At 42.4% G+C, this 24,733-nt stretch overlaps 1 protein-coding gene across 3 annotated transcripts in view; it reads right to left on the reverse strand.

Annotated features, from left to right (window-relative positions):
• Positions 1–257: 257 nt before the first annotated feature.
• The window catches only part of PIEZO2 (piezo type mechanosensitive ion channel component 2), a 429,456-nt gene continuing 404,980 nt past the window's right edge, over positions 258–24,733 (reverse strand). For all 3 annotated transcript variants that reach the window (XM_054019895.1, XM_054019894.1, XM_054019896.1), the window contains 9 exons: positions 24,256–24,414; positions 22,215–22,362; positions 16,646–16,834; positions 15,166–15,258; positions 13,572–13,744; positions 9,572–9,691; positions 7,595–7,674; positions 2,952–3,129; positions 258–1,742 (listed from right to left, as the gene is read on the reverse strand). In XM_054019895.1, the coding sequence (XP_053875870.1) occupies positions 1,490–1,742; positions 2,952–3,129; positions 7,595–7,674; positions 9,572–9,691; positions 13,572–13,744; positions 15,166–15,258; positions 16,646–16,834; positions 22,215–22,362; positions 24,256–24,414 (1,393 nt within the window). In that variant the 3' untranslated portion in view covers positions 258–1,489. The remainder of the gene's footprint in view (positions 1,743–2,951; positions 3,130–7,594; positions 7,675–9,571; positions 9,692–13,571; positions 13,745–15,165; positions 15,259–16,645; positions 16,835–22,214; positions 22,363–24,255; positions 24,415–24,733) is intronic.

A 24,733-nucleotide genomic window follows, 5' to 3' on the forward strand; every position in this document is an offset into this window, starting at 1 on the left:
TTTTCCAGTCCATGCATCTGACAAAGTGGGTTTTAGCCCCCAAAAGTTTATGCCCAAATACATTTGTTAGTCTGGATCAGCAAAAGCAATAAGGTGCCACAAGGACTCCTCAGAGATTAACACGGCTACCACTCTGAAAACTGAAAGAATGTGATTCATTTGTCACTGGCCTTAACTCCACTGTGAATATCTTAACTATATAAAGACATTTACCATTTAATGTAAAGAGGAAGAAGAAAAAATACTTCTAAAATGACTTTGCATCATGTGCTTTATTTTAAGTCATTACTGAATCAAAACTACACAGTATAACCTTTTAACATACCCTACCCACTCAATGATTTTGTTTTTCAGAAATTGCATTTTTTTAACATGGAATTAAACCTACATTGCAATCATAAATTTTCATGCTAGAATGTTCTCTAATGAACCGTTTGTGTCACCAACAATAGTAATTTAAGAAAAGGCCATTTTTCAAGCTCATATGTACTTCTATATTTGGGAACTTAAAAAACCCGTCTCGGATGTAAAAATGTAAATTGGAATATGTAAACATTTTTGTATACCTGAAACACTGGAAGGAGAATATCAGATAACAAAACCATTGCCTTAAATCATCAAAATGGCGGGAAAAGCATGTAGTGGGGAAGCACAGAGTAGCACACACTATTCAGTCTTCAAAGAGATATAAGAAGTGAAACAGCTCCTTAGTCATTCAGTTGGTTTTTCTCTGTCTAAAGGAAAGCAGTAATTGTGGGAAGATAGCCCAGCAGAACATCCCAATACTCCATAATTCATTAAGGTTTAACTAAGTGCTAAAACCAAGTTTTTTTTCCTGAGAAAAGTCATTGATGTTTCATGGAAATGTCTCCTGGGACTGTACAAATAAAATAAAGTAATTAAAGAGATTGTCACTTGTTTTCTTTTTGCTTACAGAGGGTTGTCCAAAGAGTCTTCGGTACATCAAAACCTCTGCTTTTCTAAAAATGGATATGGCTAGCATCTCTTCAGCTCGCACTATGGCCTTTTGGCATTGTTTTCCTGAAGCTAGTCAGATTCCCATTACTGTATCTTGAAAGTCAGTGACGTACAACAGCATATTGCACAAACTGTATCGCTCCAGAAAAGGTCCAGTGAAGTCATCTAAGGGATCGTTTCTTTCTTTCCTTTTTCTTTAACGGTAGAAATGTAACGTCCGGAAGATTAACATCCCAGTCAAGGATGCAGAACATTTGGTTGATTAAATTACAAAGCAAGGTCCCCTGATTTTAGAGGAGTGGGCATTAAAAAAAAAAAATCAAACCAATCTTCTTCACCATTAATCCTTAATTTGAAAGGCAGCATGGATTCCTAAGGAAGTAGCTTCCTGGACTCAATCAGTGAAAAATCGTTGCTACCTAACTATAAAAGGCTTAGCTCTTATGAGAATATTGTGCTTTTTTAAAATTCAGATGAAGTCAACTTGATTTGCAGTGTGACTCCAAAGAGATCAATTAGTTTTTTCCCTAGTCCATTTGATCATCGTCTCTGGTGAGCGGTACAGGAATATTAATTTGGCGTACAGGTCTTCCTCTAGTTCCAGTTCTCCAGTCTCTCTTACTAAGAAAATGTCAGTACACAATTTCAAGATACGGTCCACGTTTGGTAGTTCTTCAAACATGATGGAGTGAGAGATCCCGCTGAAGAACTCACGGACAAACTTCCCTATCACCAGGACAACTGAGGCGTAAAGTCCCATTATACTGTAAAGCAAGAGAGGAAAGAGTTTAAAGATGTTTTTCTAATCTGGTTAGAAGACCAAATACAGGCAAATGCTGATAAAACTAAGATGGTGATGGGTTTAAGAAACATGACCATTTCTACTGAATCAACTGTGTTACACACTAGGAATAATGGAATTCAAAATCTAAACATTTCTCATAAAATAATTTCTAAAAATATTTTTAAAATTGTATACTATTACAATCATAAAGGGACAAAAACTCCACCTCATGTGGAAAATGTGCTGAGGAGAGGAATCTTCTTGGGGATCTCCTACAGCAGGTTCCCCCAAATCATTCCTGCAGAGAGTGTCTCCAGCAGGTTTCCCTTTCTGCTAAGGTTTCTCTAAATTAACCAGAACTTGCAGATCCCTGAGATATGCTGGAGGCTAGGATTAACCATAACACTCTACAAGGTCTGGGCCTACTGACTTCTCTCTGGGGCCAGTGGAGGTGGGCTGCTAATGCTTCCTCCATTGGAACCCCCATGAAGGAATACTTCACAACGTGGGAGGGCATAAGCAGAAAAGACTCAGACCATGTTAATTTCCCTGCAGGGTTATGGGAGAAGACAATGCATGTCCTCTCTTTGGCCTTGTCCCCCTCTTCCTCCCAGCTGTGGGTTCCTGACCACAGGGAGGGTTCTTTTGCAGGGTAAGCAGCAGGATGGTGAAACAACCATCATGGTGCAGACCTCTCTCAACAAGGATCTTGTGTAGGGCGGAAAATCCCCGACCCTGAGAGTGCATGAATGGGAAAACATCACGGGGCAGAATTTGGTCTCTATTTATAATTGAGAATGACAAACCTATTTTAAAACAAAATAGTTTAAAATTAATTTCTTTAGTCAGCAGTTAGGGCCCGAGTGAAGGGTTCTTATTCCACCTAAGATAAGGAATACTGTGCCTCTGATACCCTGATGTTATAGCTATGAAGGCCGCTAGAGAGGCTAAAACAGAAGATCTTAATCTCCATAAAATCATAAAATTTACTCCCTTCTTAATGCACTTTTTTTTGGGTGGGGCTAGGGCCAGTCCTGCTCCTCTATGATTTATTTTAGGTATTTGTGATGCTCTCAACTATTACAATAGGAACACAAAACCCTGTTCTACAAGAGATAAATTTCCCAGCTCACCTTAAATTATGTCTAATAGACAGTACTGTGGTTTTAAGTATAAGATTCTCTCTTACCCATAGCCAGCTAAGAATCCAAGGCTAGGAGGGCTAACTTTGTCACTGAATACAAAGAGTTCAAGACTTTCTTCCTGTCTGTATCTTTTTCCAAGCTGATTGAGAACCCACCATTCACGAACCCCATCTTTAGACTCATTTTTGACAAGTGAAACAGTGATGTTTTCCATCCTCCCCTCTATTGAAAGAGAAAAAGAACACAAACAAGCATGTTATCAATAAGTCAAATTTGTTAGGATCAGTTGCTTATTAATATGACAAAGTGATGGTGCAACCTAAAAATAAGTCAATAAAAACAATCTAAGAACCCATTTTAAAATAGTTTACAGAACAGTACTACAATGGTTCTCTAGCCTTTTAAAATTACTTCTGAAAACTGGTTGTGTCTAGGCCCTGCAAGGACTCATTCAAGAGCTTAACGTTAGCTCTGTTGACTTCAGCGGGACTACAAAGTGTGTAAAGTTAATCATGTCTCCGCAAGATCCGATGCCCTAGATTGAGAGTTCTCTGGGGTAGATTTTGGGAACGGGGGCGGCAGGTTTGTATAATTTTTGGTGGTGCCCAGGAAGGGTCCAAGTCCTGCCCCCACTTCCCACACCTGCCTTGTAAGCGGATATATATTTTTTAAAATAATGTTAAAATGGACTGGAAACAGTAAGCATTTAACAGTTTCTATAGATTGCACAATATCACTATTGTAAGAAAAAAATATTTAACTAAGAATATCAACTTTATTAATACTCTTTTGAATATGGAAATAACCAAGCACTCTTGGCTCAATAACCCTCAAAAGCAAATACTTTCTAAAATCACAACAAATGTAGCCCCTTCTTTTGCTATGTTCTTCAGGAGGCAGCAAACACTTTTCATCGCTGTTTGGTTCTTGAAATTAAGTCATCCAGCAGACTTGCAATGTCCAATTCAGAGGTAGAGTTCTTATGAATGTGGAGAAATGCCAAGTGATTTAGATGTTCTTGGCTCATTGTCGTTCGCAAATAATTTTTCAGTCTGCGCAGTCAACTGAATTATCAGTCAGTGGTGCCGATTGTAGTTGGAATTGTGTAGAATAATTTCAGGAGAACTGTTACTTCTGACAACATCACTCAAGCCTTCGTTTTGTTTCAGAAATTGCTTCACTTCGCTCACCGAATTAAACTGGCAATTTCTCAATCTGCAAATATCATTCAACATTTCTAAATGAAGAGATAGCCTGTCTGTGTTAATGTCACCATGGAAAGCTTCACTTATTGGGACAATGTCCTGTTTCGAGCCATTTGTTGCATCAGTTATATGCTTCTCCAATTTTACTGCAAATGTAAAGCTTTCTGTTGAAAACCTCTGTTCAATGGCAACTTTGCAAGCATCAATGATCCTGACATATATTTGATGAAAATACTCTTTGGGGTCACTGAAGGTGTGAGGAAGGCTTCCATGGTCGAGCCATCTCAGTGCCTTCTCTACGTTGTTTCCCAGAAGTGACTGTATGATGAGTCGGTGTGCATTCCGCTCAACACCTCTTGCAACAGGACAACTTTTTCATAACGCTTGCCAATGACACATTTGGGCTTTGGATTTTTGCATTAGCTTCTTCTACAGGACCCATGGCTTTCTCAAGAATGGTTAGTATAAAGTACGTTGAAAAAGACTGAAGTTCTTCGAGAATCCACTACATTTTGAGCCAAATTCATCTGAAGAGTAACTAAAATTCATCATGGCCTCCTAATTGTGGAGCAGTGATTTAATGCTACTGATCCTTAGTGTCCACCTTGTTGGGCACAATGGTCATAAAGAAGGCGCCCCTTCACTCTGAAACTCTCTGAATGCTGCCTTATGCTTTGGTAACTGCCTGAAGGCACTGATGAGCTCTTTCACCATCGAAAACATATCATGAAATTCTGGATTATGATGCAGGGCATCCTGCATGGCAAGGTTAAGGGAACGTGCAGCACAGTGCACAAATTCCACTCTCAGCACTTGATCCTTCACTCTGGCTTGGACCACAGTAAATTTGCCGGACACATTACTGGCTCCATCATAACACTGCCCCTGGCAATCAGAAAAGTGCAACCTGAACACACCTGAGAAGTGTATCTTCCACAATTTTGAAGAGAAGCAGCATCAATTGCGTCAGTTGAGTAAAACCCAATAAACTCCTCATAAATCTCTCAGCTTTCACTAGAAAAGAACCCGAAAGAAAAACTTGTTCTTTTCTTGACAAATCAGTAGTCTCATCCATTACAATAGCATAAAATTTTGAAGCCTTTATCTTTTGCACAATTTGTCTTAGCGCCATCATTGCCATCATTTCGTTAATAACCTCATGTGACAGCCACTTGTATTTTGTGTGACTAAGCCACTGTCTCCGTTCCTCTGAATCTGTACTGCGTAGCAAGAAGAGCTGCATCTAATTTGAATCACTCTCATTATGTCCACGTAATGCTATTCCTTGTTGAGCTAGGTACTGAACACTTAAAAATTTTGTGTGGCGCATTCCTAGCTGATCGTGATTCTTTCCTGTAACTGGCCAACATTTAGTGCAGAAACATTTACCTGCGATTGCAGAGCAGCATACTTCATTACCACTTCCTTGCGGCAGGAGGATTTTTCATGTGATGTAAAACCACGCAATGTGTGTCTCCAATCTTGAAATCCGGACGAAATAAACATTGGTTCGGCCTTCGTAGAAAATATGAAGATCTTCTTTTCAGAACACTTTTTGCAGACTGAGCAAAAAGCTCTAATTCACTGTTGTACTCCAACCATGGAAATCTTGATAGCCAAGACTGCTGAAAACTCCTTTTCTTATCTTGGAGATTTGCTGTATCTTTCTTTTGTATAACTTCAGTTTGAAAGCTGGGTATCGAACTCAGGCAGTCACTTGATGAATTACCCTTTTCTTCTTTTTTCTCTGGGTAATTTTATTAAGAATTTATCCATTGTTGATTATTACTGGCCCTACAAATCAAGAATTTGTTGCTGGTATAAAATGAAGCTACAACGCGCCGGCGCCACAAGATTACAAGGGCCAATTAAAAGTGGAAAGTCAGAAGCAGCACTCACCTGCTTCAATACATTATATTTTGTTGTACCCTTATACAACCAATTATATACTTTAAAGGGTGCTAAACATTATCATACCCCAAACTGACCGCTGAATTTAAGTTGCGTGTTTTTTTCCCCTCAGGTGAGGGCTCTGGGGTGGACTCCTCCCATCCCTCTCCCCGTCGGCAGCAGCGAGCTCCGGGGGAGGGGTCCCCCACTTCCCCCTGGCAGCACGCTCACCCTGCACCACTGTCACTGAACATGCTCCTAGGGCCCCTCTCAGGTCCAGGAAACCCCCTTGCCTCCCCTAACCCTAGAGCCAGTGCAGCTATACTGTAAGTGTGTTACAGGCAGGCCTGCCCTAGAATAAGCAGACCTGAGGAATGACTTGGTAAATGTGCCATTTCGTGTGTGTTGTGTCCCACAGAATTGTATTCTCTCATTCACCTGCATGCACTCGATCTGATCTTCGCTGTGTTAGGGACACTGTACTGACTTGTGCAGGAACTACTTGCAGCAGATTGCCACAACTCACATTGTGACATGAGAGGAGCAAATGCACCCAAAGGGATCACAATCCCCTTGTTTCTGGGCTGAGTTAAGTTCTTGCCCTGGGGATTTATAATAGTCGGGTAGCATACACTACAGGGCATTACAGAGGTAAGTATAGGTGGTCAATCAGAGAAATCCTTAGTACAATGGCCAAGGGATTTGTAAGGGGTTGTAACAGCTGGTGAGTTCGAGGTAGTCGGTGCATGTAGGAGTGGTTGAATAGAGGCTAGGTGTAGTCAGCTGGTGTTCTCTAAGCTTGCCATGGTCTGATGGTTTCTTCTACTGTGCCCACATGCTGTGTCTCCACAATGTTCCATATTATCTGGAAGGAGAGAGTGCTACAATGTCTGTCAGGGGTGTGTAGGGGCATCACTCAAAGAGGGCAGAGTTAAGGTTACAGGCTGGGGCTAGTGTGTACCTTAACTGTATACTTCCTGGGTTTCAGCAGTTTCTGTACAGGTGCACTTGCCACTCCCGAAGAGCATGAGGCACTGCGAATCAACCTTAACAAAGTTTTAACTGCATTAACAAAGTTTTTGGGCAGTTAATTCTTGTTTGTACAAGGCCTAACACTATGGGGCCATAATCCTTGGTTAGATCTACCATAATGCTAATACTAATAATTATAGTAATAATAATAAATGAAAACCCATGAGGATGCCTAGCTATGAATTCTGATGACTGAATTCAGGTATCAAAGTTTTAAAATGTTGCTATTAAATTCTCTGTGCCTCCATTTTCCCATCTCAAAAAAATGGGGGTAAACAATGCTAACACACCTTTGGCAAAGTGCTTTCAGACCCTCAGCTAAAACATTCTATATAAGTGCTAAGTATTTAAACAAAGCTTTGAGGGTTTTTCTTGTGTGAAAGGTGCTGGGTTGATAGCTCTAGAGCCCGATATCCTCCTTTTACCCACACAATAGGTACAACAGAGCAAAGCAGCAGCGCAACCGTCCTTGACACAATCCCATTATTACCTAAACAGCCTTGTGTGTTTCACAATGAAAAAAAGAATACACAATGATAATCACAGCTTGGAGTACATACCTTTCCATAGCTGCTTGATGGGTTTTGCCAGAGAATCACTAGGTGCCTTGAGATAGTATGGAAACATCATTTCTAGCATCCTGCAAGAAAAATGTGACAGCAAATAATTCCAGATTTTTGTATCTTTATAAACTCACTTAGACATCCCTCTTGGGGCAGCTGTAGAATATGATTCCAGTTTGAAGGAGGAGAGTACTTTGCTGTAATTTTTGGACTGGGTTCTGATCTCACATCAGCTTTGAACCAGTGTCACTCCATTGACTTTGATGGACTTACCAGTGATGTTCTGCCAATATTTTACCAAAGCATTCCATTCAAAATTTCCCCATTTGCCGGTCATTAACCATGAATGTTGGGTATGTGTGCACACAGGGAGGAGTGAGGGACTGGGGAATGCATTCCTTTGTTTTCCCACTTAAACAAAAATGTTGTATCGCACCATCAAGAAGGAGAGATGCAGCACACCATCACTTGATAAATAAATGAAGCACATCGATGGAAATGTTTATAATCTCAGAATAGTACAGTGTTCAGCTAGTGCTAAGCACGGGGAAGAACATGTGGGAGTGGGTGTTTCTTTTATAAAATTACTGCCTTCTGAGAACGGGAATTACAAATACATCATTTACTTCTTGCCTCAAACAGATCCACACCCTCCAGGAAATGCCTTTCTTTAAAAAGTATGAGAAATAAAATATTTAAAAGCCATGCAAAGAGATACAATATAGACCTATATGCAGCCATATATCTGTGCAATAGACCTACATACATTCTGAACAAAAAAAGCTCTCAACCATGTGTGTAGCTGTTTCTGTTGCTTTGCACTGACTCAGACATTTTAGGCTTCAGAGTGACATTCCTGGAATCTTAGGGTAGGTCTATGTTAAAAACGCTGCAGTGATACAGAGTGATCACTTTGTGAAAAGTAGTCACCCACAGATGACACTGTGTTTTTGCCTTTTATTATTTTTCTGTGAGAGTTCATTTGAGAACGTAGCAATTGTCTGGTTTCACCCACATACTTGCTTTTGAGGCATTTAGTGATCACTCTATATCTGACCTATCAGTCCTTATCCTTACAGAAAACCCGCACCACACTTTCAAACGACAAGCCTGGGAATTTAAATTCATAACTTTGCTAGATGCTAAAAATCATGGACTGAACAGAGACACTGGATTTTTGGCTTATTACCATAATCTATAACCCACTGACAACTTCACTCCCTCCCTAGCTGCTTTTTCTCTCTCTCCTCCTCCTCTTTCCTTTCCTCCCTATGACTGCAGGGGTGTTAAAGGGCCACTTCACCTTGAATGGTCCTTTGAAAGGTGTGTTAACTACTTATGCTAAACAATCTGTTCCACCTTGTGTTTAGCTGTGACACTCTGACCAGAAGAAGAGCTGTGTGTGGCTGGAAAGCGTGTCTCGCTCACCAACAGAAGTTGGTCCATAAAAGATATCACCTAACCCATCTTTTTCTCAAATATCTTGGGACTGACACAGCTACACCAGCACTGCATAGTACCTTTGAAGTAACAGTTATTAGTATAGGGCTAGAATGTCCTTGGCCTTTGTGTAGGTGCTAGGAATTCTCACCCCTTTGTAGTCTCTGTGCAAAAGCCAGGGGCTCTACCAATTCTTGTTGCCAGGAAAGTGGAGTTGGCGAGGAGGACACAGTATGCTGCACTATCCATACATGCTCTCCCTCCCCCGGTGTGTTAGAAAACACAATTCCTTTCACAGCTGCCCCACTAGTGGTGCAAGGTGTGGCCCTCACTCAGAGCTTTGAGTAATGTACTCAGTTGTGGTGGTGGTGACTGTCCATTTTGCTATGCACTCAGTGAAGTATGTTTCAGTTTTATGGTATATGCTATGCTAAGAGATTACATTATAGATAACCCAACTGTGCACCAGTCAGTTATTTGCTTAATCCGCTTTAAGAGAAACATCTGTACGAACAAGTCAAGAACATAACTTACACCTTCTTTACCGTGTGATCCCCAGACATCATTGTAGCGATATTTTCTCTAGTTTTATTCAGTAGGTTACAGGAAAGCTTATCCGATGCTATTTCTGCTTTTGCACCGAGAGAGAGGTTTCTATAATAATAAATGAAAAAGAAAACAGATACTGAAGCTCAATACCACACAACGCCCAGTCCTCTGAGCTGTGCTTAGCTGATGTGGGGTTGCTAGTCTATCTGCACGGTGTTGATGACCCTGCCACAGTATCCTGTCAAACATCAGGCTACTGATACAGCATGCTGACCCCCCAGCGGATGTGTAGTGGCCTAACCCCCACTCTGTCATGATTGATGATGGCTTTATACGGTTTAGCAGCAATTTTTGATAGTACAATGTGACTATAATTTTACTTACTGTGTCAAAGTCAAAATAGAAGCCTTACACAGAAACCTGCCCGATGGCTTGCTTTTGAACACAGAGGCCAGACGTTGGCCTTGGCAGACAGCACGACACCTTGTTGCCTGACTAACCACAACTTCAGCTACAAACGCTCTCTGAGTGATTCTAAAGCCTTTCATTATCAGTGGGCTCACGTACAAATGAAATAAGAACATGGTATTCATCCCTTCCCTCATACACCACTTATAAATCAGGGAGTCTAGGCTGAGGGCTCCTGGGGCCCTTGAGACAAGATGAAAATGCGTATTTGATTATGAACAGAAAACACGTTCCCCCTGGTGATTTTTAAATGGAAGTGCCTGAATCAGCCCTGTGCGCCATGGGGAAATGGATGGGGGGCACGGCTTTCCCAGCTCCCTCCCACCATGTCCTTTGCAACCCCTATGGCACTGATGGGGTGAGCCAATAAGGTTCTGTCCAGCTGATCAGCAGCTGCCCTGCTGACTATCGCAGGACAGAGAGGAGGGAAGTTGTGGCGGCTCCATTGCCTGCTTCCTTGCTGGGCTGTGGGAGCTTCAGGGAGAGTAGTATGGGAGCTTAACTGGCTCTACATGAGCCTAGGGGAGCATCTGGCAAAGACAGGCCACCCTCTCCATCTCTCTTCTCCCTCTCCCCCCCTCCAGGCACTGAGGATAGCTTAGGAGAAGCTGGAAATCAAGAGCCAATTATAACACAGTTCCCTGATTCTCTGTCCCAGCCCGAATTAGAGCAGCCCTGTGACTGCTCCAACCTCCATCAGCTGGCAACAGTCCCCATTAGAGCATATGGCAGCTGTAGACAGCTGGAACGCAGTGCAAATCAACCGCAGCCCGTCCTTTCTCTCCACATCCCCTTTGTGCCAGGGACTGCAGGGAGGGAGTAGGAGCTGGCTGTGTCAGCTCTCTGCCTGCTGGAGACGCCTCCATGTTGGGAGAATCCCCAACAGTGGACTTGCATGTGTCCCCTGTCTTGCGGTCACCTGACATTTTTAAGATCAGATGATTGGCCTTCAGGCTGACCAAGCTTGGACTCCACTGCGGTTAATGTTGATCATGTAATATTCAGTCACACTTACTATATAATCCACTGCTTCCCAATGATAAAGGATCCAATTTTTGATCCAATTTATTACTGTTTTTAATTAAACAAACATAACTGATCGATTAGTTGAGGAGTATTAAAAATGGACTAGCTCTGAATAAAGGAGGGAGCTATATTTCCACAGGATAACAGACTATCCTACCACGGTAATAAAAAAGGTCTAATTAAATCATTTTAAATCTTAAATAAAGTATCTTATTTATTATGGGCCCAATGTTTGTTTTTGATTTATGTACACAATTCCTAGTAATGTAGCTGTGAAGGGACAGCTGTTATGATAGGAGCCCAGGTGTCCATCTACATGATTCTTTTATCAGGGTTAGATATTACAATTCCCAGGAGTTGTAAATGGGCGACGGCATGGATCACTGGATGATTTCCTGTTCTATTCATTCCCTCTGAAGCATCTGGCATTGGCCACTGTTGGTAGACAGGATACTGGACTAGATGGACCTTTGGTCTGACCCAGTATGGCCGTTCTTATGTTCTTATTAATGTGCAATCTGTGCACGCCCCAGCATGGCTCTTACAGGAGTGTAGCAAAGCTTGAAGGGAAGACTGTACGTCAGGGGGCAAATGAGCCCTAGAGTAAATGGACGCAAGCCCCAATGAAGGGAATAGGCATTGTCTCTACTTAGTTCAAGGTGGCTCTAGATCAGGGGTGGAGAACCTTTTTTCTATCGGGGCCACTGACCACAGAAAATATCAGTCATGGGCCACACACAGCCCCATGGGGGGTGCAGAGGCTTGGGGCCTCCCCTAGGCTCTGGGGTGAGGCCAGAAATGAGGAGTTCAGGCAGTGGGAGGGGGTTCCGGGCTGGGGCAGGGGGTTGGGATATGGGATGGGGTGAGGGTTCCGGCTGGGGGGGCAGGCTCTGGGGATGAGGAGTTTTGGGTGCTGGAGGGGGCTCTGGGCTGGGGCCAAGGGGTTTGGAGTTCGGGAGGGAGTTCTGGGTGAGGGCTCTGGCCTGGCGGTGCTCACCTCAGGTGGCTCCCAGGCAGTGGCACAGTGGGGCTAAGGCAGGCTCCCTGCCTGCTGGGGCTCCATGCTGCTCCCAGAAGTGGCTGCCATGTCCGGCCCCTAGGCGGAGGGGCGGGGGTTCTGCGCAGGGGATGGGGGCAGCGCGCAGAACTTCCCTGATCTCCCCTGCTCCTAGGGGCTGCCGGGACATGCCGGTCGTGCCCGGAGCTGACCAGACTTTTAAAGGCCTGGCAACCCTAGCTTGCTCCTGCAGCGGGGCAAGCCAGCGTTAGCGGCTCAAGCACTACTGGGGGATGCCGAGGCTTGGGACTTCCGGCACGCGGCATGGAGACTTGCCAAGGGCTGGATGAAATGAAGCAGTGGGCTGGATCTAGCCTGCAGGCTGTACCCAGCCCCCCTGCTCTAGATATTCAGGTAGTTAACAAAACTGCTTTTCATCTCGTGTCTTGCTATTTAATTTCTTACAGCATACAGGGTACGGCCAATAGCTCTTGAGGGTGTAAAGCCTCAGTAAGAGGACTGATTGTTTCTCTTTTGTACCTTAATTTCATTTCCCCATTCAATCATCTGCTTATACCAAATGTTTTTCCAAAGGCCTGGTCCTTCAAAGTGTTTAATTTACATAAGTTTTGATGAGCATGTTGTCTGAAGCAGATTTCCTATTAGTCTGTTCATTGTTTTTTGAAAACTAAGGTTGGGATTTTCATATTTTTCTCTTAGCCCCCTTTGGGGCACCCCAAATAAATGGTTGTCTCTGAAGATTTAGGTTAGGATTTCAGTTTCTGGGTGCCCAACCTGAGGCCCCTTAAAATTACTGGATTTTCAGAGGGCAAATGCTCTGCACTGTCTGAAAATCAGGCGTCTCCAAAGTGTTGCAGGTTGGGCACTCAAAACCTGAGGAAGCCAAGACCTCTAGTCACTTTTGACAATCTTGGCCTACACCTTGTTTGCAAGGTCTGTGTGCACCTTGTTTTTAAAGTGTCTTTTGGTCACCAAAGCTACAATATCAACACAGTCACAAACAAAGTGCTCTTTAGAGTACTGCATGTTTGAATAAGATCTGCAGTAGGCTTGGTAAAAATATTTCATTGGTAGAAAAGCTCAAGCACTATAGTCCTACTTTTGAACTTGCTTTTCCCCTATGTTCTTCCATGCTGATTCTCAGATCATTTTACTCCTGCTTTTATAGTTTCCACCTTGGAGGTGTTAGTGCCTGGCCAAGGGCATTCTTGCTCAGAAGTTTTAAGGCAAACCCCTTTTAAAATCCATGAATGCTATTTTTTGTTGCTAGGAGGGCTCACTGTTGAGTGAGAAAGAGCATTCCCTTCCCCATCTCCTCCCCAGCCACCCCCTCTCAGCCTTCCTGACCTGGTGAATGAGAGAATTGTATGGGAAAATAAACACATCACACATACAGTGGCAATGCAAAACACTTCCACTAAACCAGCAGTCTTAGACCAACAATCAATCTGTCAATATCATCATACTAATTACCTTTGAATACTCCATGAAAGAACTAGAGTGAACTCAGCAGAAAAATCCCGGAGACCTTGAATCATTTTCTTTCTACTGGGAGGGCTGATAGTCCACAATGAATTTGAATTCCCTTCTAGTTCTGCTACAGTTATATCTTCTTTTCCATAGCTTTCTAGAAACTGCAAAGCACCCTGTACATGCAAAAAAAGAAAGGAAAGTTTAACATACATGAAACACACAGCTATTCTTACAGGTCAGACAGAACAATAGGTGTACTACTAATTATGAGTCTAGTGATTTGCATTAATGTTTTCCTCAGGCACCAGGTAAGGCATAAAAGGAGAGACGTTTACCCAAAATACAGCCCAGACTAGAAGTCAATGATGTGCAAAAAAATTGCACTGCTAGTGAAACTGATTTAAAAAACAAAAACCCACCTAACCTGGTAGAAAACATTTGCAAAAATGGGCCTGAATAAAATTAAGCATATAGATTCTATGCTTTTGTATCTGAGGTCCTCAATATACATTTGAGCGAATGGGCTACCCAGAACACATTTTAATCTGAGATAATATATGTTCTAGTCCCCACTTGCTTTGTGTGGCACCTCAAACTTTAAGCAAGTTCACAGGGGCGCCACACAGCACAAGTGGCTACCATTATATGTAATTCTTCTGACAAATTCTATGCTAGGTAGACATCCAGACATCCCATTGGACCATGTGGTAACTTGAGGCTTTCTATAAGTGCAAGGTAGAATTCAGGAGGACCAAGATACCCCCGGCCATGTTGTGTGGTATCTTCTTTTGACCTTGGCTTTGTTTCCCCTTCTACTGTGGGTGAGGTGGATCAGGGAGAGTCCAAATTAATGCATTTTACATTTCTACCCCCAAACCCCTTCTGCTTATATAAGTAACACTTTTAGCAAAGTGAAAATGGGGAATTCTGCGTAGAAGAATGGAGCCTGCAGAATCTTGTTTCCAAAGGAGAAGGAGAGTATGGGACAAATATTTGTTCCAACTGCTGGCATATAACGTGGCATAAGATGCAACATGCTTGTTTTAGGGGAAGACATGTGATGGTGTTTATAGTGTTAGCAATGCTAATTATATAATGCAAAGTGTGTTTCACATCTTTGAAATAGAGTCTGAAAAACTAGCTACCAAGTACATTTAAGATCTGCTTTTGAATGCTTTTCTCTTACCAAGGAAACCTAAAGTAGCTCTGCAGACATTATTCAGTGAAATGATTACTGATAAACAATCAGGGTTTATCTTAGGGAGGGTCCCAGAGCCTGGGCTCCAGCCCCAGCCCAAATTTATACACTGCAATTATATAGTCCCAGGAGCCAAGTCAGCTGACCCAGGCCAGCTACGGGTATTTTATTGTAGTGTAAACATACCCTTAAAGGTCTCATCCTTGAAGCTCTTATTCATGTAATTAGTCCTTATTTCAGACAAATTCAATGGAACTAATCCTCTTAATAAGGCCAGCACTATTGATCCCTGATTGTCACCCAAAGGAAATTAAACAGAATGACTTGGCCGATCAGAATACACTGGACGTATACACACAAATTCTTAAAATGATGAACACTCTACATTTTACTTACAGTATTACCCGAATATTCTCTTTGAAATGAATCAAACTCAGTTTGATTCAAATCCTTGAGCTGGTTCTGCTGAGCACTCATTGTAAAAATAGGCTGGAAAATAAAAACACATCCTTGTCAAATGTATTTCATTCTGTTTCTATATTAAAAAGAAAACATTCTGTGAATTTCAGTCGAAGACTATGTAAGTCCTCGGTGCCATAGGGAGAGATTCTGAGGGATGGGAGAAAAGATCTAAAAACTTCCAGAACTGAAGCTCTGAATTTCTTGTCAAATTTTCTTAAATGGTCCAATTTTGTGTGTGTGTGTGTGTGTGTGGGGGGGAGGGAAATACCCCTAGATCAAAACATTTCACCAAGTTTTGTTCCAAAATAGTCCTAATTTTAAGCAATCCCATCCAGAAATATGTGGAAATTCCATCATTTGAAATTTCTTTCAGGCAAACATCTATTTGCATTGGTCTGAGCAAATGTGAATGAGAGAACAAATGGAGGCTATTCTGTTTGTGCTATCACACTTCTGACAGCTGTCATTTTAGATTGATAGAGAGCCTTTAGAGAAGTGAATTCCTGTGACTGTTTGTGAATGTTCCAAGTTAATATTCACTTTGGAAATCTTTTGTGTTCATTTCTGTAAATGCTACAAGTGCCCCACAGCATATTTTAAACTGGAAATAACATTTTTTAAAACTTCACAAATGGCCGTGAGACTCGTTCCTAAGAAAGGCAAAGCCAAAACGGCCTCTCTGATCATTCCTCTCCCCCGTAACCCCTTTCCTGGGAAATGTAGGGTAAAATTTTAGTGCTTAAGGTACTTAGGAGTCTATGTCACATTTTCAAAGGTGATTTAGGCTCAGATTTTTAAAGGTATTTAGGCATTGATTTGCTTAGCATTGCAATACCTCACTGATTTAGGAGCCTGGGGGGGGCAGGTATGTAAAGGTATTTAGGCTCCTAACTTCCGCTAATTTCAATGAGAATTAGGTGCCTTAATTCCTTTAAAAATCTGTCTCCAAATTTCATTTTCAAAAGTGACCAAGGCACTCAGGTATCTAAGTCCCGGCAACTTTCAGTGAGATTAATGAAGGTATCCCTACAATCTACATTGCTAGCTGGGCTCTTTCAAGATCTAATTGGACCCTGAAGTTGGCCAGCTAACACAAAAGTAGGCCTCAGTGAAAGAGATAAGATAAATATGGAATGATCACCCAAATATCTGACTCAGGTTTGTTTACATTCTTTTCACTTTCCAGATTGAATCAGCACTTGACAGCGAATAAATGTTAGACCATGTCTACACTGGCCAGCTTACAGATGGCTCGCGTAGCCACTGTATGTTGACCGGAGAGCTCACCTAGTCTGACCTCCTGCATAACTCACTTGACAGAGTTTCATCCAGTAACTCCAGTAAGCCCAATGTAAAGAATAATATAGCACAAAGAAATATAGGGCAATAATTGACTTTTCTTTTTGTCGTTTACCTGATAACCTCCTAGGGTTATTGTGATTGATACATCAAGAGGCCTGTTGGTGACGCCTGCAACAGATTTGACTAAAGACATGAAGAGCAGAGGGAACCAGACAATACAAATCAGCAAGACAACAATCATGCCACCCATTCCATACTTCACAACTTTCTTTTTCTTCTGGCCTCTTGGCTGGGGGTATCTCTGCAACAAAAAACAGTCACATGGTAAAACATACCGTGTGTTCATCAGTGGGACAGTTTTAATATGAACCCATGTTTGAATAAATAATGACATCTTTCATAGCTCATGGCAAACCCTAATTCAGGACAAGTTTCATGAACATTTTTAGTCAAAATTGGGCTGGGATTTGATTGAAACTGGGTTGAGTTTCAGGCAAACATACAGGTAAGTTTCAAGTGAACCTGGGTCATTTTAGGGCTTGGGGTGAAAACTGTGCAAAACTCTGTGGGGTTTGGCATGTTCCCAATCCCAAATGAGGCAGCACTGGGCAGGTTCATTTGAACTTTCTTCTCAAACAGAAGACATGAAACCATATGAACCAAAACTAAAAAAACCTAAAGGTTTGCTCAGTTCCTTGCCAAATGAAGCCATCAACTTTCACCAAGCTGTGCTTCAAATACACGGCTACCACTCTGAAACTTGTTTTATCTCAGATCCCTTTTGGACAGAATTGCACCTTTTAGATCCTGAAAACATTGTAATTTTTATTGCAGAAAAGGTTGTATTTATTTTTCAGCAATAGACACATACAGTGTCACAAGACAGTCTTACACCGCACTAACTCCTCATACACTTCAGATAGATTCAAAACTGTCCTCCTTGTTCTTAAACACTCCGTGGGCTTACCCCAGAGTGCTTCTCAGCCCATTTCCCTTGTCTCTGATCCCCAATCCCGCTCCTTAATCTTCCCTAGCACCAGGATCTTTGCTCTCCCTTTCCACAATATGTCCACTATTGGAGTGAGAGCCTTCTCTTCTGCAGCTCCTGGAGACTAAAACAATCTTCTTGCATCTCTCCTTCTCTTTTCCCATCACAGCAGAAAACACATCTTCCCTCCCCCTTCCCACCCCACCTATGATTCCTCTCCCCATCTGTTACTGACCTCATGACTGAATGCTTTAATGGATTCACCAGCCTGTACAATGTCTTTGCATCACTATGATTTATTCTGCCTGCTCACTTATAGGATTTATCTCTGTACAGAGACAAGGCGGGTGAGGTAATAGCTTTTATTGGACCAACTTCTGTTGGTGATCGGGACAAGCTTTCGAGCTTACACAGAGCTCTTCTTCAGATCTCTCAGCTAAATAGAAGGTCTCAGCTAAATAGAAGGTGGAACAGATTGTTTAGCATAACTAGTTAACACATAGTCTAACCATTCAAGGTGAAGTTGCCAGTTAACACCTCTGCAGTCACAAAAGAGGAGCTAGTGGGTTACAGATTGTCCTGGGACCAACACAGCTACAACAATAGTGCAAACATAAACTCTGTGCAGCATTTTGAAATAAAATGTATATGAAAGATGGCATATACAAAATAAAGTTGCACTGCACACATACACTTGCCAGAAATCTGGCTTTCAGGAAATTGTTCTTGCTTTACAACATGAATCCATAAAGCCCTAAGAGAATATTACATTTGTAATACAACTCTATATTTAAAACAAATCAGTTACATTTTAAAAGTATTGTGTCAAACCATTTGTCTCACACTACAGGACACTGTTTTCATTAATATCATATTGAGCTCACAAGGGACATATCATTTATCTGTAGACGGTTATTTCAGGCACTTTTAATGCTATTACAGAGCAGCTCAGAGAGTTAGTAATAGCCAAATTACTCAGGAAAACCACTCAGAGAGCGAGAGAGGTACCTTGAACTACCCTCAGTTATCATTAGTTATTTTGATCTTAACACACAGATTTTTGAGATATGCAAAATCCATCAGCAAGTGTAGCAATGCGTGTCATTGGCACATGCATCGCAACTTCGACTTGGAAACTTGTATATTCTAGAATCATTCCATAGCACAGTATAGAATGTTCCTATTATAGAAAAAACAGCACATAGAGCAAAATTGGAACTGGATTACTTCCTGTATCTTTCTCAATTTCTGAAACGTGTGATGAAATGCGATTCAATTCATGGTAGGAATGTAACTAGCATAAACAACTAAATGCCAGGTTTGTGTGGATATCCCGTTAATTTACTTGTATCTAAGTGACGCACTTTGAAATCAAGTACAGTTAAAAGGTAGGATTATAATAAAACTAGAAATACGTCAGTAAACACTCAAATATATGGTCATTTTATTGTTTTCTGAATGGTTGGGTTATTTCCTATTCCTAAAATAACACTTAATTTCTTTTTAAAATTGGCAAAACAACCAAGCATCTGGATGCTGTTTTTACAAAGGTAACACTGAATCCAGGATCCCCGATTTTTATTTGAACTGAACCTTAACTCATTTAAACCAGCTGAGTCCAATTTTTTAAAAATAGCAGCTACAAAATCATGGAAGCAGCGGAGGGCACAGGGCAGTTCTGAGAACCTTGGAATGGATAAGTGCTCGCTGTGAGATCCAGAAGAGGAGTGCCCAGTAAATGGTGGGTAAATGGGTCTTTGAGTATGTGAAAAAGGGGGTGGGTGCATGGTTCTGTGTTTTAGGGGTGTGTGTCAGTGGTGTAGCCAGGGTTGCAGCTGAGGAGGAGCGGCGGAGAAAAAAGGCACCAGTCCTTCGGTGGCATTTCGGTGGCCCTGCGCATGCGGCGAAATGCCGCAGAAAGACAGAATGGCGCATGCGCAGGGCCACCCCGCTTCCCCATCCGGAGCGCTGTCCGAGGCACCGAGACCCCCCCGGCCAGGCTCTCAGGGCTAGAGTCCCGGCCGGAGCGCTGGGAGCCCGCGGCCCCGTTCTGCCAGCTGCCCGGAGCGCCGGGAGGTGGGAGCCAGCAGGCCAGCCCATCGCCCCTTTCTGCCGGCCACCCGGAGCGGCGGGAGCCAGCCCGCGGCCTTGTTCTGCCGGCCGCCCAAAGCCAGCCCGCGGCCCCATTCTGCAGGCACCACTTTTGGGGAATGTGGTCAGGGGAAGCAGCCGCTTCCCCTGAACCCCGCTAGCTACGCTACTGGTGTGTGTGTGTGTGTGTGTGTGTGTGTGTGAGTGTGTGAAAGAGAGAGCGAGAGAGAGGTGTAGTGAGTGTACGGTGGATGGTGTGGCAGAATAAGATAGTGGATGTACGAATGTGGGTGTGGTGAGTATGAGTGTGGAGTGGGGCAGTCAGAAGGGCATTGTGATAGGTGAGTGAACACATGGGTGTTTTAGTGGGGAAGTGTGAGATGGAAGGGGGCAGTGGAGAAAGAAAGGCTACATCAGAGGTGTCTGACAGTGACTGCTCTGGTCACAATTGTGAACTCCACTGCCCAGGGGTCAGAGACCAGAACCCCTTTAAAACACCGTGCGTATTTTTCAAATGCCTGTCCCTGACTGCCCAGCTTGGCGAGCATACATGGCATCTCTCCCTTGTGGTGTGCAACTGCCCAACCTACCATGCCAGCTCTGCACACTAGACGCGCTCCTGCCTAGAGCAGAGAAGAGATATTTGGTCCCCTGGGCCTGTGAAGAGAAGAGGCTGTGTTGGCACTGCCATGAACCAACTGCACAGGGGATGCAGACAAAGGGGTATGACAGGAATCAGCCTCTGTGCTCCATGGAAGCAAAGGAACTGAAGCAGGCGTAGTGGAGGCTGGCAATTGATTTGGTACTGAGCCGCAGATCTGCTGCTTTTCTACCAAGCTGCATGCCGTACTTGGTGGAGACCTGCCGAGCTGGGAGTTGAATCTTTCCTTGGTGCTGTCAAAGTGGCTAGTGTACATCTTCATGAGCTAGGACAGCAAGGCATAGACTGGGTCCCCCAGGATCACAATTGGCATTTCAATATCACCCAGGGTACTCTGACGATCAGGAAAGAATGTCCCTGCTTGCAGCTTTCTGAACAGCCCTGTGTTCTTAAAGATGTGAGCATCATGCATCTTCCTTGACCAGCCCATATTGATATCGGTGAAGCATCCCTGCTGATCCACCAATGCTTGCATAACCACAGAAAAGTAGCCCTTTCTGTTGATGTACTGTGTGGCAACCTGGGCTGGTGCAAAACCAGGGACGTGTGTGACGTCTATCACCCAACTGCAGTTTGGGAACCTCATTTCTGCAGATCCATCCACTATGTCCTGCACATTGCCAAGAGTTACACTCCTGTGTGGGGGGGGATGACTAATGGCTGTACACACTTGCACAACAAAAGCCTCCACTGTGGATTTCCCACTGACCCATACCAATCCGGTGTTGCAAGTTTCCAGAGTGTGATCGCCACTTGCTCCTTAACTGTCACTGCAGCTCTGATTCTGATGTCTCTGTGTTGGAGGGCCAGTATGAGCTCAGCACACAGACTCAGGAATGTGGCCTTTCATATCCAAAAGCTCTGCAGTCACAGATTGTCATCCCAAACCTGCATGATGATGCCATCCTACAAGTCAGTGCTCGTTTCTCGAGCTCAGAAGCAGCGCTCCATCATCTGCAACTGCATGAATACCACCAGCAACCTTGAATTTATGTCCCTTAGCAAACTGACCTCAAAAAATATTTATGTCCCCCACTGTTGAAGTTCTTCCTGTGGCTCTGATAATAATTGACAGTCAGGTATCCTGCATTTGCAACATTAATGAGAATAGCACAGAGCTATGTGGGCTCCATGCTTCTGTCAGAGATGGCAGACACCAAACAGTGCCATGCAGGTTTGTAGGATTTTAAAAGAGGGAGCAAAAATTATGGGATATAAATGGCATTATGGGACCAAGTTGCATGCTGGGAACTTGACCCCTACCTCCCAGAGATCCCTGGGCAAATTCTTTCTATCCCACAATACACTGTGAAAACTTCCCAGAAGGCACTGCACCAGATAGTGGCACATGGAACATACTGAGATATTTACCTGTGGTGCACCACTGTTTGAACTGACACAAACACCCTCGGTAAGTACGCACAGCGCTAATGCAAGCAGCCAAGTATGCGTCTGCATGAATGATACACTAACTGCGGTGGCTGTGTTCCAACATAATTTGTAATGTAGACAGGGCCCCAGTTGTTTGGCTATTCCTTCACCAACTCTGGACAACCTGAGTTCATTTGCTTACCTTGTCTTATTCTTAAATCCACCCCTGAAATCTAGGTCTACAATTGAGCATCTATGTTTGCAGACACAAATTACCATGATTTTACATAGAACTCATATGCATGAAAGGAAAATTAGTTAGGCACAAACGAGAAGTTAGATGCCAGAAAGCCATTCAAATTTTCATCTGAAGTAATTGCACACAGAGACAGGCACACAATTGGATGAACATTTTTGCACATGCACCTTAGACCTCTCTGATAGAAATCTGGCCTTCTGATATATTTTTCTTTATTTAGGAACTCATAAATTGGCAGCTTTTCTTCATTATTCCCGCAATTAACTTTGGGTGTAAAAAATAGGCTTAAATCACTTGCTTAGCTTTCTTACCTTTTCAGACTCTCGCCAACATTTCAAGATAAATATATGAGCATAAATATCCTCAACGCAGATCCAGCTGGAAAGGCTCAGAGTGGTATCAGTCCAAACCCAGTCCATTACTGCTCTCAACTCAGTCAAAAATGGAACCAGACGGAATCTAAAAGAAGAGACAGTATAGTAGATGAACTATCTTACAGTGAGGTAGTGAAGTACAGCATTGTATCTAATTAAGGAACACAGGTAATTTTTAGTGAGTCTGATAATTACACCATGTGTGGGAAAATTACACAAATGTTAAATATCAAAAAGCTTAATGGAGGGGTTCAGACTTGAAAACAGAAAACACGAATGTGAAAACAATTGCACTTAGTCATTTTCTGGGATTGCTTGGGTATTACTGATGTTCATCATATTTTAATAATCCTGTAGTGAAGTCAAACATGCACTTATGTCACTTGTAATCAGTAATCATGGATGTGATGGCAGCATCACAGATGCAACTTTATGGGATAGATTCTCTCCTGGGCCAAAGCCCCCCTTCTTCCTTTCTGCCATATCTCCTAAACTGGGAGGGGAAGACAGAGACGGATATAAGACCAGATTGCAGTTCACTTGGAAGGGAATTCTCTGCTTGCCATTTGCTTTATGGTACTTTTGCACAGACTGGTGCAGGGGCTGTAACTGTGTAGAGAACCTGGCCTTATGATTTTACTGTAGAATCAACAGGAGAAGCTGGGCTATGAGTACGCACAGTACCTTTTGCGCAACTTGAATACTTTCTGAGGGTCAGAAATTGTTTGGTTACCTTTTAAAAATATTTTAATTAAAACTGATTTATTTAATATTTACCCACCTTTCCACTTTCTTCTTCCTAGTCCCAATCAAACCAGAAACATTGTTATAGTGCGAGGAAAGCTATTTCTGTGATTTTTCTAGCTGGACTGTAACCAGTACATACTAAAAATCTTGGAATAAAGCCTGGATTATTAGAACAAAGGGACTGTGATAAATTTGATTATGGTTTGAACTGTTTAGCTGGCAAGCACAGAACCCCAAGACTTTTCAGACTCATAGTCAGTAATAATTAACAATAATGGTAAACAAAATATGAGAGACAACTAAAATTTGAATGATTTAGGCAAGTTTAAATTTGAATTTCTCCAACATGAAAGTCCCTCTTTAATGGGCTGAAGAGCCTGTATGTAGTCTTAAAATGTTATGATTCATCTCACCACACTTTTGACATTTAAAAAACATCATCACTAGTTTTACATGGAAATCATGTGCGGCTCATATTATAGCTATTTCATAGTATGTATGTGATGGCAATATTTATGCACTGCATTCAGAGTATCGTGTACTTTTATTTTCTCACCTGCATTCTGCCCACTGATCCATCTCTCCAAGGATAACTACTAATATTCCATATCTCTGAGCAGCTTGAGAGACACTATTTTTTTTTAAAAGATCCTTTCTACTACAACAAATATTTCCTTAACACTCCCATATGTTATTTCCCACTCAAGACTCTTGGTATGAGGTGCGAGTCCAGTGACAGGTTTAAGGTCTGATATCTTACTACTTTGCAGGGTTAGAAAGAGCATTTTAAACTTTTGGAAAAGTGGAGAGTCCAAACTTTCCAATAGGACACATGGTACTTGTTTCTGGACCTGGAAAGTCCAGGGACATAGGACACTACAGTGATTTTTATGTAAACTATGTAAGGTAATTGTTAGAATTCTAAAAATGGATTAAATTACATTTTTTCTCTCCCTTAGAGGTCTGTATAGTTGGGCTCATGACAAGGAAGGTTCATAGATTTAAAGAGCAGATAACATTTCTAAAATAGTTGTGGTGGTATGATATGATAATATATTATATATTGTGGTGGTATGATGATATGATATGCAATAAAGGTTTTATTAGCACTCATTTGCAATGACCTGCAGAACTTAACTAAGTCATGAATAATGAGGCCTTCTAAGTGACAATTAAACCTTCATACTACATATGTACAAGGGTGGCTGAGAGCGAGTGGGAATACACTTACCCTTGAAATAAGAAGAGGTTTACATAGTTGTAACTTTTGGTGAGGAAGTTGCCAAGAACACGGGTTGGGTAACCACAACGTATCTGATATGCTGATAACCCAAAATAAACACATTTCACAAAATACCAGAGCTGGGCAACTGTGTTTTGGCTAAATTTCCTGCAATGAAAAGGTGAGATAAAAAAAATTCATGAGCTTTATATCTATGTTCTGCAAAATTAATCCAAAATGCTCTGCACATCTCTCAGCTCCTCATTTATGAAAACCTGCAATCAATCCCTGGTTTCAGGTTTCTCTGTGGCTGTCACCCAGCTCTAGAGAAAAATTACACCTGAAAGTGTAGATATTTAATAACAAAAATCCATATAATTGGGCTAAATCCTGACTCGTGTTTGCAGGGCTGTAAGCAACACAGTAGCACTGTACAGCTGTTTCAACTGCTGTTCATTGCGCTGAAGCTCCCAGTGGCTGACCCAGT

This window comes from Malaclemys terrapin, chromosome 2 (genome assembly GCF_027887155.1).
Source record: "Malaclemys terrapin pileata isolate rMalTer1 chromosome 2, rMalTer1.hap1, whole genome shotgun sequence".
Classification (NCBI taxonomy): Eukaryota; Metazoa; Chordata; order Testudines; family Emydidae; genus Malaclemys; species Malaclemys terrapin.